This window comes from Protopterus annectens, chromosome 7.part0 (assembly GCF_019279795.1).
Source record: "Protopterus annectens isolate FY-2018-M chromosome 7.part0, PAN1.0, whole genome shotgun sequence".
In the NCBI taxonomy this organism is placed as follows: domain Eukaryota; kingdom Metazoa; phylum Chordata; order Ceratodontiformes; family Protopteridae; genus Protopterus; species Protopterus annectens.
In genome coordinates this window covers 510,315,731-510,334,745 of record NC_056739.1, presented here as the reverse complement: position 1 = coordinate 510,334,745, position 19,015 = coordinate 510,315,731, and the positions used below count along the sequence as shown (strand labels likewise).

At 40.7% G+C, this 19,015-nt stretch overlaps 1 protein-coding gene across 2 annotated transcripts in view; it reads right to left on the bottom strand.

Moving 5' to 3' along the window:
• The window catches only part of LOC122806572, a 646,200-nt gene that overhangs the window by 217,441 nt on the left and 409,744 nt on the right, over positions 1-19,015 (bottom strand). For both annotated transcript variants that reach the window (XM_044077110.1, XM_044077109.1), the window contains one exon: positions 10,777-10,800. In XM_044077110.1, the coding sequence (XP_043933045.1) occupies positions 10,777-10,800 (24 nt within the window). The remainder of the gene's footprint in view (positions 1-10,776; positions 10,801-19,015) is intronic.

The window sequence follows — 19,015 nt, the reverse complement described above, 5'->3', positions numbered from 1 at the left end:
ACAAGCATAACACAACTCTACTCACAGTCTGTCTGTAGTTCCTGATCCTCCTACATATATGTGGCTGCCCTGAGTGTGCAGATAATCCTGTAAGAGGTATTGCTACCTGCTGTCTGTAACACTGATGCCCACACACAGGAAGGATGTCCATCACACAGGAAATGTAAAGGGAACACATCCACATGATGTAGGGATTCATAGTGGGTGGTTGCCATGACAGTGGTAATTGGAAGTACTACACATGTGTAATAATATATATATATATATATATATATATATATATATATATATATATATATATATGTATGACGTACGATGGGGAATGTAATTTTCGTGTTTGGTGTGGTTTGGTGGTGGTTAATATATGGCTATCTGGATAAGTATATGTACATATATTTCCACCATATGACCTGGACATGGACTGTAGCCCTACCCCAGCCCCTATAGTCTCACAGTGATAGTGCAAGGGGATGTCAGGTATGTATAGCAGGTATATTAGCAGACTATTGCTACTGTCATTGGGATTGTCTTCACAGACATGGTGTGTGTAGAAGGTCACATCTGCTTGTAACATGTGTGCCATTGGCTATTGACTGACATCCTAAGGCCATCAGTGTAAAGTACCGCTGCTAGCATGTAATGCCTCTGTGGACTGCAGCAGAGATATTGGCCAATATATGTGGAAATTCTGACACACCCTTTACAGTACAGAGTTATACACATAAGTCCTTAGTGCACATGTGTACCATTCCTGACAATATGGATGTAGACAGCCATGTAGATGGGTATAACACATAATGGGTGGTATACATTTGCCACCATAGGTTATGCATTCACACACTCCTGTCTGGTCTGACACATAATGACTGCTGGTACAGGAGTGCCATGGCCACATACTACCCACAAGATATTGACATACATCTGTACAGCATCCCACTGCTCTGTCTGACATACATGACTTTTAAGGGAGGCCTGGCAGCAGTACATCTAGCAAGTATCTGCACATGACATCTCACTGGGTAAGTACACTAAGCTGCTAGGCATGTAACAATGCACTGTGCAGGCTACAGGCAGACTGGCTCAAAACTGGCCTACATCTCCTAGGGGGGAATGCACATGTACCTGCATATATAGCAGGCTCAACAGGCATGTCACAGCACAGGGTAAGATACACCTGTGTGAAAGTGCATAACCACAACCAATGTGAACACAGCCACAGCCTCATACGGTAAACTAGCATAATATGACAGTATATGGACTATCTGTTCTACTCCATCCTTATATGTGCCACTCAAAGAATGACCCTACATATACTGGGCTGCTACACAGTTTGGTATGATGGTTGTCTGTGGTATGGGACATGTGTGTGTATGGCCCTACAAACATGTATGCCACTATGGTACCATACAGTGGGGCAGCATGTAACATCAGATAGGAGGGGAACTAGAACAATGACATTTACCACAGTCTGTACATAGGCTAAAGTACATATTAACAATACACACTGCCGACATTCACCATAAGTACACAGACCTCAGTACTGTACAAACATCCACAGAATGTCCAGGTTATGTCATGAAATATAACCCCTACTGTACATACCATGTGTAGCAGTCTGAGATATCAATGGCTTGTTATCAGATATGATGACACTAATTATGGTGTACCACTTCATGCACAACATATGTAAAAAGGTTGACAGAGGTGTGGCTGAAAGCACATACACAAGGCCAATATTGACATGTTGCTGTGATAACCTCATACATTTACTGTTGTAATGGGTTTTGTTGCAACATATGTCCTATGAGGGATTTGAAGTCAGTAACTGTCAAGGCCTTCACCATCTACAGACTGCAATCCTCACACTACCTTCTGCAGTCCACAGATAGATGGGGATTCCTCATAAACATGGAACTGACATGGCAGGTATTGCGACATGTACAACAGCCATATCCACACAAACACTGTTAAACCAACATTACTCCAAATGCAGTATAGCAGCACTTACAGTCTGTAGTCAGGTCAGGCACATCCCTCTCCTGTTTGGTGCCCTTTTTCCACAGTGTATGTTATTAGAGGTAAATTCCCAATCCATCTGAGATGCTGTTTGCCATACAACACATCTAGTTCCTGCTCACAGTGAATGAGAAGGCACAGCACCACCATGATGTTCCTAGATATTGGAGTGTGTTTCCATGCAATTGGCTATGGGAATGTTACCACAGCTGTTCCACATGCAATAAGCTAGGGGAGGGCTGCAATTCATGAAGAGGCCATCAGCTGATCATGAGCATCACTTAAAATACACATGCTGCTGCCTAAGCAAAGCAGGTGTGAGTCTCCACATCCACCAGAGAGGGAGTGGGAGAGGCAGACAGAGGCAAATACATGTCAGGGCGGGGAGGGAGAGTAAAACCAAAGCATGTTATATCACACACCTACCAGCAGGGTATCAAACCCCCAATGACTATGTAGTGCTATCACAGATCGATGCATTTATGGGATGTGCCACATGGGTTTCCTACTGTGGAGCACTCAGGACATATATGTGATGGTGAGTGACATCTGCAACAGGGATATGGTAGATAATGCGCTCGTGCCTATCTGCATGAACAGGTGCCAGCGTCAACACAGCCACACTCTCACAGGGATGCTCACACATTGACACACTTGGCAAGGCCAGGAGTACAACTCATCAGTAGTGGGACTGGCACAACACATCACTGTGCAGGTATCACATGCACCACATGGGTCATATGGAGGTTGTATTAGCAAAGATTATGAGAAAGTGTCAGACATCAGACAGCATGCTTCAGTATGGCCATGAGGGTTGTAGTGAGTGTGGATGTGGACATACGCACCATACAACACACATACAAACACTCAGGGTGCCAGTACTGACATGCATGGGTGCATATCTGCATGGATGTGTGATGGTCAACTGTGCCAGCAGGCTTTACAAGTGTAGGCGATGGGTATACTTGGCATCAGGCCACATGACAATGGTCTGCATTGTGGCTCAGGGCTGTAGTTTCTGCATTTGCCCACACAAGTGGGTATTGTATCCCCCATCCAATCACCTGGGTGACTATTGTGTGTGGCCAATGCTGTGCATCGCTTGCCATGTATGTGTTCCTTAGTCTATGCCATGGATGGTGTCTAGGATGTGCATACCTCCCACATGCATGTACAGTGACACGTGAAACTGTACTTGGGATGTCTAGCCCATGTTGTGAACACAGATTATCATCAGATGTGCCGTCTTGCCCACCTGTGGCAGGAACTGGTAATGGGCAGCAGGTTTACCCTACACCTACATTGGTAGCATGCTAACAGCATTCCCTGATGTCAGTGGCATCTGTCCATACAGGGCATGTTGTCAGGCATGGTATATATGTTGTGGGTCACATGTGAAGGCACCACACGTGTTGCACGTGTCCATTGGGGAACAAGGGGGAGGTGCGCTATCTGCATGTACGTGCATATTGGGCAGATGGGCAGGGGGACTTGCCCTCTGTAGCCCATTGCTATCACTCCATAGTTACTATCTGTGGCCAATATGCAGTGTACTACCCACATATTGGCTGTTGCTTAGGCATGTGTGTGCGTGTATGAGTCATGGGTTGAGAGTGTGCTCTGGGTAATACTGGGGTGGCTAACTGTGATTTCCTGGCCTTGATGTCACATGTATGGGTATGGCTTTGCATGCCAGCCTCTCAGCTATTTTACATCTGTTATCCCTGAACAGTTGACATTGTGATATATAGTAGGGCCACCATATACGAAATATGCAAAACCCACTCCACATTGGCCACAGGTGTCATACACTCACAACCACCTCTACACAGGACACGAGTTACAAATACACACACGTGCACCTGTCATGTCTGGGAGTAGAACCACTATGTAACTAGTTTATTATACTACAGCACTATGCAGTTACATTACACGCCATGGATATTACTGGAGTACTCCTTCCCCAAAGGTGTATTTCACAATGAATGACATCAGCAGGATTGTCAAAGTAGGGCATTTGAAATGCACTGTGAGTGACTAGCCTATAATGCATTGCTCCATACACAGACATTGAAACACACACAAAACATCCAGAACTGCCATGGGTGGTGATGGAACCCTACCACAGTTCTAAATCATACTCCAGCAGTACACAGTTACCAGGCACGCTACAGAGATTACTGGGCTACAACCTTCCCAGAGGTGTATTTCTAGGCAGGTGACATCAGCAGCCTTGTCAAAGTTGAGTATATGAATTGTAATGAGTGTGAGTACCCTAAAAAGCATTGTTCTCTACACAGTCAGACAGACACACACAATTGTCAAGTCTGGGGTTAGAACAGCTACCTTACTACTTCATCAGACAACAACAGTACACAGTCACAGGATGCACTATGGAGATTACTAGGCAACAACCTTCCCAGAGGTGTATTTCTAGGCGGGTGACATCAGCAGCCTTGACAATGTTGGGTATATGAATTGTAAGGAGTGTGAGTACCTTAAAAAGCATTGCTCCCTACACAGTCAGAGACAGACAGACATGCACACAAACCAATACACACTCACACACAAGTCTACCTAACTAGTTTATCACACTACAGCAGTATGCGTTATGTGATGCACCATGGAGATTACTGGGCTACAGCTCTCCCAAAAGTGTATTTCACATTGGATGACCTCAGCAGGCTTGTCATAGTAGGGCCATGGGGAGGGCGTGTGTGCATGGGTCATAACCCAATCATCCAGGGGTTGACACCCCACATGCAGGCACACACGGGGTCACATGTCACAGGTACATGTATACAGCTACTAGATGACTAGTTCCTTGTACAGTCATGTTGCACAGCTGGCATGTACACCACATAGTCTGTAATGCTGACATATACTGGTGGCTATTATCTGCAGTGGGTGACATCTGCACCTCATGTGTTTGGGGCCCTTTGGCTGTGTGCTGGGTGGGACAGGCTTGGATGGCTAATTGTCATGGTCACCCTCTTCCACACATCTATGTCCATCTATCTTTGGCTTATTATAGTGTGTTGTCCTTACATATATGTCTATATTCTTATCCACTGTGTGTGCAAGGCAGGAGTGGTGCATACTGACATGTGTCTGCACTAAGAACTGTGACTGACAGATATGTTTGGTCCACTGGTGTTTGCAGACATGGCCTTCATGTGTTTAAGTGTGTGGGTATTCCCAGTATGACCTTTCAGTATGCTGTTGACTGCCATTGCCTTCATTTCTGTGTGTGTGAGCATGCCCAGTATGCCTTTCTGTATAGAATGTGCGGATCAATACCAGGTAGTTTGTACTCCAGTGCAGGCCTTTGTGTTGTACACCTACAGGTAGCAAGGTGTTTGTGCTGGGTATCCATAGATTATTTGGCAATATGGGGACAAACTGTTCAGGTGATAGTGTGTACTGTAGGTGATTGTGTCTGTGCTGCTTCAGCTGCATGGTATCACTGTTAGCAGAGATATTCAGACATGTGTATTGTTATACACAGTGATGTTGTCTGTCTTCATGTACTGCCAAGTGAGCATTCTTGCTCACAGTGCTGTCTTGGGTGACAAAAGTGACTGCAGCTGTGTTTGGTATTGTGGGCAGACACCTATGTATTCATGGTACGTTATGCAATTCTGGAGGGGGAGCTGCAGACACTTGCTGCTGGGTCTGTGTATCCAGTTCAGCACCTTGGTAGAGTGCTGGTGGGGTATACCATACTTGTACACCCATTGACAAGACAGTATGGTCTTATCTTGCTCTGGCAATGCCTCACAGCTGTACAGATTCACAGGGGTTGCCCAGAGGCAGGGGCCATGGGTCATGACATTAACCCTATTGTGGTGTATGGGCAGATGTGTAGGCATCCATTCATGTATTTGCAGCCAGAGATAGTGTGGGCACACAGCTTGGTGTCATACCCTGCACATTCCATGCTGGCCATGCTCCCACCCCTCCTCTGTTATTGTAACCTATTCCATACATTATGCAGACATTCTCTGATCCTTCCCCTAAGGGTATCACCCCATCACAGGTGTGTGTTAGTGGTGGCCCACATTTCATGCAGTGGGTCATGGTGGACATGTTGCTGTGGTTTGTCTACATGGCCTTGCATATGGCTTATGTGGAGTGTGTTATGTTGTTTTGTGGGTGTCCATGACTTAACATTCATTGGCAGTACATGTGAGACACAGACCTTTGGCAGAGGCCTGTGGGACATTAGGTTGCTGCAGCTCACTTGTGGCAGGCTGTTGCATTCTGACAGGCCTACAGTCACAGACCGCCATACAGTATATTCCCCTGGGGTGACAAGGTAGGTGTGATGGGTGTTCATGCACATTCTTTCTATCAGTCTTGATCAAGTGGTGTGGATGCTGGCAGGGTGCTACATACAGTTAAGGACACACCTGCATGGGACACCTGCACTGCATGCTGTGCATTCTTCCACTATTGCCATGTAAAGGAGGGGTCATACTGCACCCATTCCCCACAGCAGGGATATGGCCAGTGAGGTACCTGTGGGTGGTGTTTTCATGAGTTGGGTGCATGTGTGCTATGGACACTACTTGCATCTGACACACAGATATGCATGGGCCATTCCATGTATGCTGGCATGTGCAGGTACATCAGCTGTTTCCCAATACATCAGTCCTGCCTGCTTTGTGATCTGCAGTTGTTTGAGTGGGCATCATCGGTATCCCTTACTACGGGACCAGTTGCTGTGATGCTTACCTGTATTTACAATTCCAAGGGTGTCTCCATTTAACAGTGATACAATGTATACTGTATGTCTGGGGTACTTTCCCCTGTGTACTGCTTGTATAGCTAGCCCAACAGCCATGCCATGCCAGTCTTTCAGATGGTGACACATATTACCACCATACATTTACATTGGCTTACTGCTGGCAGGTGGTATACTGGTGGGGATTGTCCTTGGCACTGCAGGTGTGAGGGCTTCTCCCAGTCATCAGCAGTACTGGGCTATGGGCACCAGGTCTTACCTCGACATGCATACATACTGACCACTCTCACACAATATGAAACACACACCACCCTAACACACACAGACCTGCATATTGTGCACATGCTACAACCTATCCTGCTGCCTTGGCCACCTCTGGGCATCTCTGCTCCACTCGTATTATACCTATGCATGCATGTTACTAAATTTCTACACTGGATTGGGGGGGGCAAACTGTTACTACATTTCTAGGCTGGAATGGGGTTGGGGCACATCTGACTGTTTCTACATGTCTACATGGGAGTGGGAGGGGGGGCACACCTGACTGTCATTACATTGCTATGTAGGATGGAGGGAGCACAAGTGACACGTACACATTTGTGATTGTACTGGTATGTCATGCGCTCCATTTCATTCTGTATTGCTACCTATCATGCTGTCCAGAGGCACACCTGTTTACTACAGATCGTGGCCTTGGTTGCCCTACATATTATTGCCTAACATCCTACCTTTCAGAACTGGCATACTACTGCCTGCCCTGCTGTCTGTGTAGGCCTGTGGGCGAGGTTAACCCTAGCCATCATTCTGGGGCCATGGCACAGGCCCTGTTTGGGTTTGTGTCCATCTGTCATGCTGGCTGCAACTGTTGTTGGGTATGTGAACCATCCTGACTGACCTGTGTGGGTCATATGGTCACACATTTCACACAGCACATTTCATGCAGTGGTTTATGTCACCCTGTGTAGTACTGGCTACTATGGTGACTCCAGTATGTGTTACCACCATGGGTGTATACTGTCTGCTGTCGTAACATTCAGCTGCCCAATTCCCTTGTATGCTCACATCCATACCATAGCTACAGGTGACAACACATTCTACTTCATTTGGCAATTGGTAGGTTGATTGACTTACCTTGTGGGTGTGCCAGACTTGCGGATGGTGCTGCAGGGCTGCCCATCTCAGACACACATAGTACACTTCCTATATATGGTTGAGCACAGGTGGTACAATGTTTGGCATCCTTTTTACTGTATGTGCGAGTTGGAGAGAGGTGTCATTCTATGTGAACCTACTGTGTCAGTGCATGTGCTATGCATTGCCTCTTTGCCATGGCCAGGGCATACTGGGCACGCCTCCTTCTGTCTATTGGGGCAGGCTCAGGTTCTTCCTCCTCTGGGTTACTCTGTGCCTGTGCAGGCCTTGGCATTGGTGGGCGCTGTGTGGCCCTGCCCCATGCTCTTCCCACTGCAGCTGTTTCAGCAGGATCATGTTGTGTAGCATCGCATGTACCATAACTATTTGGGTACATGTAGCTGGTGAATACTGCATGGCTCCACCAGATGTGTCCAGACACTGGAACCATGACCCGAGCATTCCAAACACATGCTCTATTATATGTCTGGCCTGTGCCTCATTATGGCAATGTTGTCCAGGTGTGTGTGCATTTCTGATGGGTGTCATCAGCCACCGCTCCAGTGTGTACCCAACATCCCCCACTAGGTGACCATAGGGGATGTCCCCATTGGCAAATCTCTGGTACAGCTGCATCAGATGCCATATGTGGGAATCGCCATAACTTCCAGTGCAGCCAGCACACACATTCATTATAATGCCCTGGGCATCACATACGACCTGGCAGTTGATTTAGTGGATGCCCCTGCAGTTGATGTAGGCCCTACCCTGCTCACCGGGTGGTGCTTTGATGCATATGTGCATGCAGTCTATAAAACCCACTACCCCAGGTTATTCTGCTATTTGGTGGAAGAGATGCATATTGCTGGTCAACACCTCACGGGTGTTGTGAAAATATACGTGCTCACTGGCATGTGCTGACATGGCATCCAGGAACTGGTGTAATACTCTGGATGTTGATGCCTGTGAGATCCCCATGTTATCCCCAGTTGTGCTTTGGGAGGTACCTGTGGCTTGTATACATAGGCCTACACATAACCTGGTATCCACTGGGATGGGTTCCCCTCGTTTGGTTTGGTGTCTCAGGTGTGGCCAGCACAGCTTTACTACTTGCTGTAGGAGGTCTCTGTCCACGCTATAGCGCACCAGTATCTCCAGCTTATGTAGCCTCTAGTAAGTTACCCTGGGTCTGTACACTCTTCTCTGTCTCCTCACTGAGGGTTTTTCAGCAGCATGCACATCCTCACCACCCTAAGCCTCTTGCACATGTTGTTCTATGTTGCCTGCAGCAGCCCTTCTAATTTTGTAGGCTTGTTTGTTAAAAATTCCCCGCTTGTATACACTGGTGCTGTAGAATGTGGGGAAAACCAGTGGGGAAGGTGTTTGCTTAGATTATAGCAATGTCCTAGGCTGGGCTGCTGCCTGTGCACTTGGCTGCTTCTGATACATTTCACCTGCCAGATATGCTAGTTCTCCTTGATTACCTTCCTACTGCTGATTTTCCTTCCCATTGTCCTTCTGTTTGGGCCCGGGGCCACACCACATAAACAGAGTACTCGGATGTGCACACTGCTGCTATTGTTTCCTGGTTTAACTTCCTTTCTCTTCCTGTACATCCCAGTGCATGGCGCGCACACCCGCTTACACTTTGTAAAGAGAGCTGGGCAGGTTTAGACACACCCCCTAGGTTGGCTGTGCTAAGTTGGAAGCATACCTGAGCCACTGGGCTCCAATCTGCGTACAGTATGCCTGACACACCCACCCATGATGTCACCTACCTCATATTCTTGCACTCAACTATTCATACTCTTACACTGTTGGGACCTGCCTCACATGCTGGGGAAAACCGGGATTCACTATCCTTCCTCTCATTTGCATAAGATTGCCTGCTAATGCATGGTTACATGTGTCACACTGTGCCTCCCCCCTTAGCAACCACTATTCATTGGCTAGGTTGTCTTTTACCTGCCATTGACTTGCATGGTGGAATACTGATTTTAGTTAGACTGCTTTTTTTAGGTTTATTTTCTTATTTCCCCACCGATCCCGTTTGCACACCGCTGCCCTATGCTTCAACAGCCGTGATCGGTGGACATATAATAAAACTTGTGTTTTGTGCATTTTGCATTGTTTGCAATGCCTGTCGCCTTCTACTTGGCCATTGGTATGCTTCCTCAATGTTATGCAGCCTTTAGTTGGGGCTGTCATGTCCCTGTTTTGGATTTTGCAGTACTGTACTTGGTTACTAACCGAGTACATTTCTGCATATTACTCTAGTCCTGCACGCCCTGATTCCTACTTCCTGAATGTCAGATTTACCTCATTTGCATGGTTTTCACCTGCAAATGGGGTGATTTGCATACGGGGGCTGGGGACATGCAGCACTAGTGCTACAGCGCTCGCGCACTTCAGACGTGCACATACGTGGATTGCTCGGCCAACATATTGTCAAAATTTCATCTTACACTATTCACGCATGCCGTGCAAGCTTTTGAGAATCTAGGGAGAGGCTACATGGATGCCCTTCTGCTTGTTGGATTGCTCCATCTGGGTCATTTGCAAAAGATTCAACTGCTTATGAGGTAATTTGCATTCCACAGAACTTTCACTGTTTGCACGTGCATGTGCGCTGCTAAGCGATGCTTACTGAATCTAAAATTATCCACACTCATGTATGCATCGCACAGTAAGATGCAAACACCCCCAAAAAGTTTATGTAAGCTTTATTGAATTCCCACCTAAGTTTTCAAACACTCAGATTAGAATTTCTATTTAACTTAATTTCTATTATTCTAAACTATTTGTTTTACATTTAATTCATTTAGTGTTCTATACCAGAGTGTTTAAAGAAAATTTAGTGTGACATGTAAACAAATGCTTACCTTGTTTCTTTGAAGAAGGAGACCCTGTAATGAAACAAAAAAATATTCATTATTCTGTAATTTGTTTGGCATTTGTGCAGTTCGAAACATAGATTCACTGCAGTCAAATGATAAAGCATATCTTACACATAGATATATTTCTAATTAGGCTGCTGCAAATTCTTGTTTCTTCATGTATTTAGTTATGTAGGTGTGCATTTATTCTTTTCAATCTTACTTTCTACAAATTTGATTTAGATAATCAAAAAGAAAATGATTCGCAAAACGTGTCATCAAAGACACACAAAAAGGCACAGTTACAAAAGGAATGTTAAAATAAATAAGCAATTATAACTGAAACGTGATTAGAAAAGTGACATATTAGACTGCACAGGAGGTGATACGGTACTGTTGCCACATTGTGCTTTTGAAATATTAACTGTCATAAAAAAATTGAACTGCTGATTTTATCAATGGCAGAAATATTAGAAATAGTTCTTATGTCTTCCAGTTCTTTAGAACAACTGCATTTTGGAAGGTGAGTGATGGAGAAATGTTTCCAGATGAAGCAATAGTAATAAACATTACCCATTCTGTCCATATCCATCCTCTACCATTCTGCTCTAAAATGACATCTTGGCTAGTTATCTTCCATCTTATGCTGTACTATTATGACTACTTGGCCACATGCACCATGCCATATTGCCCTTAACTTTAGATTGCTATGACAGTTCACTTTAAAACTGTTCTTTTGTTATAAAATACTATGGGTCTAAACTTTTTGTTTTCAGAAACACTTATTCTCTTTATTTGTTTGATTTTTCATGTATTGTATTGCTTGTGTCATGGTAATATGTTTGTATACTGACTGTATATATATATATATATATATATATATATATATATATATATATATATATATATATATATATATATATATATATATATATACTGTCAGTGATTTGTTTTCTCACTGTTGTACTCTCAAAGAATCATTGCTTTTTCTGATTATTAAATTCTCAAATGATTCATCACACTATGGATGATGTTACTTTCTCTCTGTATCTTGTGGAACTTTTCTCCTTGCATCTCCACTGAAAAGAGGTTTTATACCCAGCCAGACTTTCCAAGTCAACAAAAGTAATAATTAATTACATTTAGAAATGAAGCCTTCCTCCAACTGATATACTTAGGTTTTTTAAAGGGTAAATATTTACTAGATTTTATTTCATTTCAGCTTAATCAGTACCTAAGCTACATGGATGTAATAAGGAATGGTAACCACTGAGGTAGCATTTACATATTCTTTACAAATTCTAGAGAAGCCTACATTAAAATGATGGATGATCATGAGTTTAAGGTAAGAAAGTGATCAATGATCGGTTGCTGATAAATAGCCTTATGTTGAATGACAATTAAAGTAAAGCCAGTAAGGTGGGTAATCTTTATATCTTTGTACCACTGCTTTGGCTATTATCTCTTTTTAATGTCATGATACAAAAGAGTGATTCAGCAACATGCAAGATCTATAAAACCAAGGAAAAGGCAAATCTAAGGCAGGATTTAACATTGAATTTGTAACATGGAAGAGCATTTCAGACAATGAGGGAAGGAAGCTGAAAGAGGAAATTACTATAATGGCAGCATAGTGAATGCTGTTCTGCTTGATACCTTAATTAGGGCATGGTATATTATATAATTGAGGTGTGAAATCTGAGCTGTGACAATATGCCATCAGTAGTCTAGTGAAGGGTAGACCACATATCCAGAGTAGTATGTAATTTTTGTTGTACAGTGGTATTTTCTGTAAGAGTATGGAATCAGATATAACAAAAGTATAACCCACTATGGTGAGGTAGAGGTGGGCATGCTATTTCAAACATCACTGGGAGAAATTTAGTATTGGGTGGACATCATCCCTTCTCACATGTAGGGTCTTCTGGTTAGGAGGGCTGCTCTAGTCAGAAACAAGATGTGGTGGGAAACCACAGACTCCAATCATTGTAGCTATGAAAGAGGAGATGGTCAGGACAAGCCAATTTTGTTATGAGATAAATCTGATGAAGTGTACACTCAGGCCATGTACAGGTGAAGAGAAATGAGGGCTTAGACAACTGAAGCCATCCATGGGCAGATAAGGGAGTGTAATCATTAACAGGTGGTGGCACTGAGAGTGAATAAATGGCTTCAATAACTTCAGAGCAAGGTTGGAGTACTGGATGTAGCTTCTCTGTGTCACAGATATAGTGATGTATTTGGTGGGATTCAGCGACCTGACAGGTTGGGGTGGGTTTTCCTCTGTCAACAGTAGAAATTATCATGAAGCCCATGCCAATGTTTTCTATATGTACTTAAGGATATTTAGAATTCCTATGGCAAGGTGCTGATCTAGAGGAGGCTGAAGACTTAAAAGCCATAATTTTGATTAAAGGATAACCTTAGAGCATGAGCTTGTGCAATCCCACTCAGAGTATTTTTATATAGACAGTAATTTTCCTTAAGGAATGGATCATAATATAAATCAGAAAGAACAAGGAACATAACTTAGCTAACAGGAAAGTAGTTTAAATATGGATTATTGATAACAGTAGACAAAGACATTTTCATTTTTGTAGAAGGAGCATCAGAAGAGACTGATGAAAAAGTTAAATGTTGTAAAGTAGATTAGTTGTAGTAAATACAAACCAAAGGAGGCAGATGGAAAGATTTCATCTAGAACAACCTACTGAGAAACTAAGGAAAAAGAATAGTAAGCAATATATAAACACTTTATTTATTCTTCGTTGACCAGCTGAGCTGGTATTTAAATTTATTTTTTAATATCTTTTTGTTGACTGGGTTGATCCCATTAGATTAGCAACCTCTTTTCAGAGGGTGATCCTAGATGGTATTTGTGCTACTAGAGGAAATTTGGCTGGGGCATGAGGGAACTTCCCCTATTATTTGGTGTAGGGGGACGTGGTTGAGTGTAACGCGTTTGACTTCCTGTTTCTGTTCCAGGCACATAGGTGGCCCAGAGAAACATGATGGAAAGAGAGAACTGTTGCTGAGATTAATGATGTTGATAATGAAAGTAGAGCTGTTATTTGACCAGCTAAGGAAGTTAACGCGATGAAGAGTGAGTCAGAAACGATACTAAAGAAGGAGAATGGTGAAAAAAATGATCAGAAATGAGACAGAGTTAAATACAAAGCAAAAAGTGGGAGATGAAGCAGAAATGGAAGAGTCTGAGCATATATTTCAGTGTGATCTTTTTGTGACTGATATTGCAATAACCAAGAGGGTTGTGGGATGTGTATCTGAAGGAAATAATAGGTCAAAGTGAGCTGGAGAGTGAGAAAGCAGTGTTATGGGGAGAAATAATGGACAGAATCCAAGAAGATGAAAACCCGGAGAGAAAGAAAGAAGAAATGAAATTGCATGTGCAAATATTAAAGGAAGGGAAATGAAGAAGATAGAAGTTAAAAGAAAGTATTGGGTGAGGATAAGCAGCAAAACTGAATGGGATCAAGACAGGTATGAAATGTGGGACAGCCTCATCTCACCACTGGGTATTGAGCCCAGAGAGGTAAGAGCCTTTATTTGTATTAACAGAGACTTTTTGTGACATTTTTTTCCGAAGATGCACAATGCATGGAAAAATTTCTAGAGTGTTATGAAAAGAAAAACTATATGAACCCCTGGAATTCATACATTGTTCAGGGATTTAACAGGGAGGCAAAGAAAAGACTATTCATACAATTTTGAACTGATGTTGAAAAAAAATGATGTAAAAGACTATTTAAAAACTATGTTTTGAGATGTTACAGATATTACCAAAATATATGAAAACAGTGGCTTATGGACTGGGGGGATGGGAATGTGGTGTAATACTGAGAATGCAAACTTAGAAAATTGTGCATTTACTGGGTATAATTAATATAGAAGAGAATAATGGAATAGTTAGATACTGGGGACAACCAAGGACATTTTTAATATGCTAACTATGATCATTTAATTAATAACTTTGATAAAAGGAAATGTTTCACATGTGGTAAAGTTGGTCATGAAGCAAAGAATTCTGAACAAAAACTGCATAAAATGTGAAAGAATAGAACATTCATGGATGGACGGTAAAGCTGTTGAAAACTATAGACAAGAAACAGAATTAGACCAAGATAAGGAGAATGTTATACAAGATAATATAAAAGAGTTACAAAAAGAAAATATAGATGTGAAGGATATAAGACTGAATGTGAGAAATGGTACTAATGAGGAAAAAGGAAATAAAAGTGAGACATGAGAAGAAGTGAGCAACTCAAGTGATGAAGGAGAAAAAACTGGGTAAGAGTAAGAAGAAAGAGAAGATCTATAGGAAAAAGACCGAAAGATAGAAAATGCAAGTTTAAAATGTAGCTATAAGAGAAAATAAAAAGATGAAAAGGTTAAAAAATATATAACAAAATATTTTTCCTAAGTGAGAGTCCTAGCCACCAACATTAATAGTTTATAGAACTTTAAGCATAGGCTATGTGTATTGGAGTGGTGTAAAGAATTGTATATGGATGTTATAGCACTAATAGATATAAGAATAACAACAGAAGAAGAAATAGTACAAATAAATGAATTATGGGAAGGTAAAGTCATATGGAACCTAGGTAATGAAAAATGTTCAGGCATAGTTCTTTTATGTAGAGAATGTATAGAAATTATGGATTATATGATAGTTATGATTGGAAGAATGGTAATATTAGGCATAATATTTAAAATCAAGTTTATAGAGTGATTACAATCTATGCATACACATTACAAAGGCAAAGAGAAATAATGTTCAGGCAAATGCTAGATTATATGTGTGAATTTATAATGGGAGATTTTAATTGGGATCTATGACTTGGGCAGGAAGAGGGGGTTGATGTTAAAGTTATCTTAGACATGACTAAAAATAGTAAGATGTATTTATGGGAAAATAAACACTGGACATATAAAAGAAGGAATTTAAGAATTGAAATTGATTATGTCATAATATCAGAGAGTTTAAGTATAAAACATCAAGGGTGCAAAACAACAGGTTTTTCAGATCACTTATCTATATAGATGAATATTTAAGAAAAAATAGGCTACATAAAAAGAGGTAGAGGATTACAAGGGATTAATAAATCAGAACTAAATGAGTATATAAAAAATATGCTACAACAGCTATGGTTAGACTATATATATATATATATATATATATATATATATATATATATATATATATATATATATATGAGAATTTTATAAAGATTTGACCAGTTGGTGGATTAGTTTAAAATAAATATATAGAAAAGAAGTGCTAGTATGGCAAAAGACAAAATGATTGTTAGAGCATGATAAATATAAGACTATTTGTAATCAGGTATTTGGAAATAAAGGTATTGGAGAGGATTTTATAGAAAAAGAGAGAATGTTGTAAGAAATGAATCAAGAAAAAAAATTAAAACATGTTATTCAAACAAAGATTTTTTACAGGGAAGAAAAGAAGTAGCACCTTATCTAAAGAAAATGGTCAAAGGAAAAATAAGAATAATAAGAGAGTTATGAAATGAAAAATTATGTATGGTGAATACACAAAAAGAATTTATGTAAACAATTAAGAAACACATTCTAGATACCTTTACTATAAGTGGCACTGTAATAAAAATAAATGGGAGCTAAATAAATTAACTGAAGAAGATACTAAGAATGGAAGAAACCATCATAATGATGGAACTTAAAATGTGTTAAAAACTGTAAATATAGAATCAGCTGCAGGATTAGATGGACTTAAATACTTAATGTATAAAGACATGCAAGAATGGCAAAAAGAATATTTTTAAAGGTGTTGAATGAATGGCTTGAAAAGGGATAATAATGAAAAAATATGCATAGGTGTTATGGAATTCATATGGAAAAAAGGGAGACACAACACATAACAAACTGGAGACTATTGGTAGTAAATAATGTAGATTATACAATTTTTATGTAGTAAAAAAACAACTAAGTTATTACATGAAACTGTTTTTGGAATAAAAGAGAAAAGAAATCAAGAACTTCTGATGTTAATAAGAGAATTAGTAGATGTCGCTCATCTGGTCAGGATAAAACAGATAAACAGTTATGGGTTCAGTTCAATCAGCTTTATTATATGCAAACACATCAGGATTAGGTCTTATTAACTTAAACTTAAATAAACTTATAAACAGACTGACTTCTGCACTCATACATTTTAACACTCTGGATGTTCTCTCAAAATGGCAGTGCTACCTGCATGTGTTCACTATTTATATACATGTGTCTACACTTGGAAATGCTTTTTAAAGATACAAAACATGGTCTGTTGTACAGTAGATGATATAACTAATAGGGGAACAGAATTAAAATATTAGTAGGTTATATAAGCAAGGCATTCGATAAAATTCAGCATGAAGCTTCATGCAAGATTTTGACAATACAATATGAGTAATGAAATAATATTTATTTAACATTTGTTTACCGGGAAAGTCCTACTTGGAACAAAGGCAATTTTTGGCATAGGCTGGGGGAGAAATGCTCCAGACACATATCTTTATAACATGGGAGGAAACCGGAGCACCCATTGGAAACCCACACAAACACATGGAGGACATGCAGACTCTGCGCAGAAGGCATCCCAGCTGAGAATTGAATCAGAGAACCTCTTGCTGTGAGGCAACAATAATATATCTGCACCACTGAGCATCCTATATGCATTTTAAAATCAGTATAGAGAGAGAATAAAGTCATATTATTAATTAGTACTGGATGGTTAAGTGGAGAAATAGAAAGAGAGTGATATCAAGCAATGATGCCCAGCAAGTAGCATTCTATTTACATAAGTTATGAATACAGTGGTTATTAAGGTAAACTTGGCTTTGGAAAAAGCTAAATATCATACACCAGATGGAATTTAGATTTCAGTAATGTTAACATATGCAGATGATCTAGTATTAGCAGTTAAAATATAGAATGGATGATTATAGCTATAGAAATACTTAACAAAGAATTAAAAACATTAGGATTGAGTATTAATAAGGAAAAGAGTAAAGGATTGGGGTTTTCTGGAGAAAGAAAAGGGATAAAATTTAACAAAGAAGAAAAATAAATTTTGGGAATTAAGTCGGGAATTGAATTACTGAGGAAGATGCAATGGAAAGACATGATAGTTAAGATATGCAGTATCTTTAGTTTTTGCAGATCATTTAGGCTGTCATATAAAAAGAAAGAATATTTAGTCAATTCTGTAATACTAGGTAAAATAGCACATTTGGCAAATGCATTTACGATTCCATTAGCATGAGAAAAAGATTTAATGAATTTGAGTTTTACATTTATATGGGGATCAATACTTAATCCTGTCAAAAGAGGTATTCTTTATGTAAATAATTGAGAAGGATGGTTGAGTATAATGCACCCAATTTTGTGTGTGTGTGTGTGTGTGTGTGTGTGTGTGTGTGCATATGTGTGTGTGTGTGTGTGTGTGTGTGTGTGTGTGTGTGTGTGTGTGTGTGTGTGTGTGTGTGTATATATATATATATATATATATATATATATATACACGTTCATTAAATTTATATAGTGTTAATAGGGTCTATATCATGAAATCAAACTTCCAAAATGTCGAACACTATAAGTTCGAACTTGGAAGATTGATATGTGACAACATTGAAACTTCAGAACAGCAAATTTTTTCCCAGGGAAAAAAAATGCTGTTCCGAAAAACACACAGACAACACAAGCACACCAAAAACCTTATAAACATACATTAAACCTTACATACACAACTATCTATGCACTAAACTTAACCCAAACCCTAAGCCTAAGGTCCGTCACTATCTCACACTTAGCTTATCCGCACCCTAACCCTAAAGTCAGTCACTATCGCACACTTACCTTACCCGCACCCTAACCCTAAGGTCCATCACTATTGCACATTTACCTTAACCGCACCCTAACCCTAAGGTCCATCACTATTGCACATTTACCTTAACCGCACCCTAACCCTAAAGTCCATCACTATTGCACACTTACCTTACCCGCACCCTAACCCTAAAGTCCATCACTATCACACACTTACCTTACTCGCACCCTAACCCTAAGGTCTGTCACTATCACACACTTACCTTAACCCGTTCTGTAACTTTCGCACCACAGTGGAGAAAATGTCGAAGCCGCAGAAATGACCAACCTAATTCTTTCCCTGGGAAAGAATTCCGATTTCTGTGGCTTCGACATTTTCAACTTT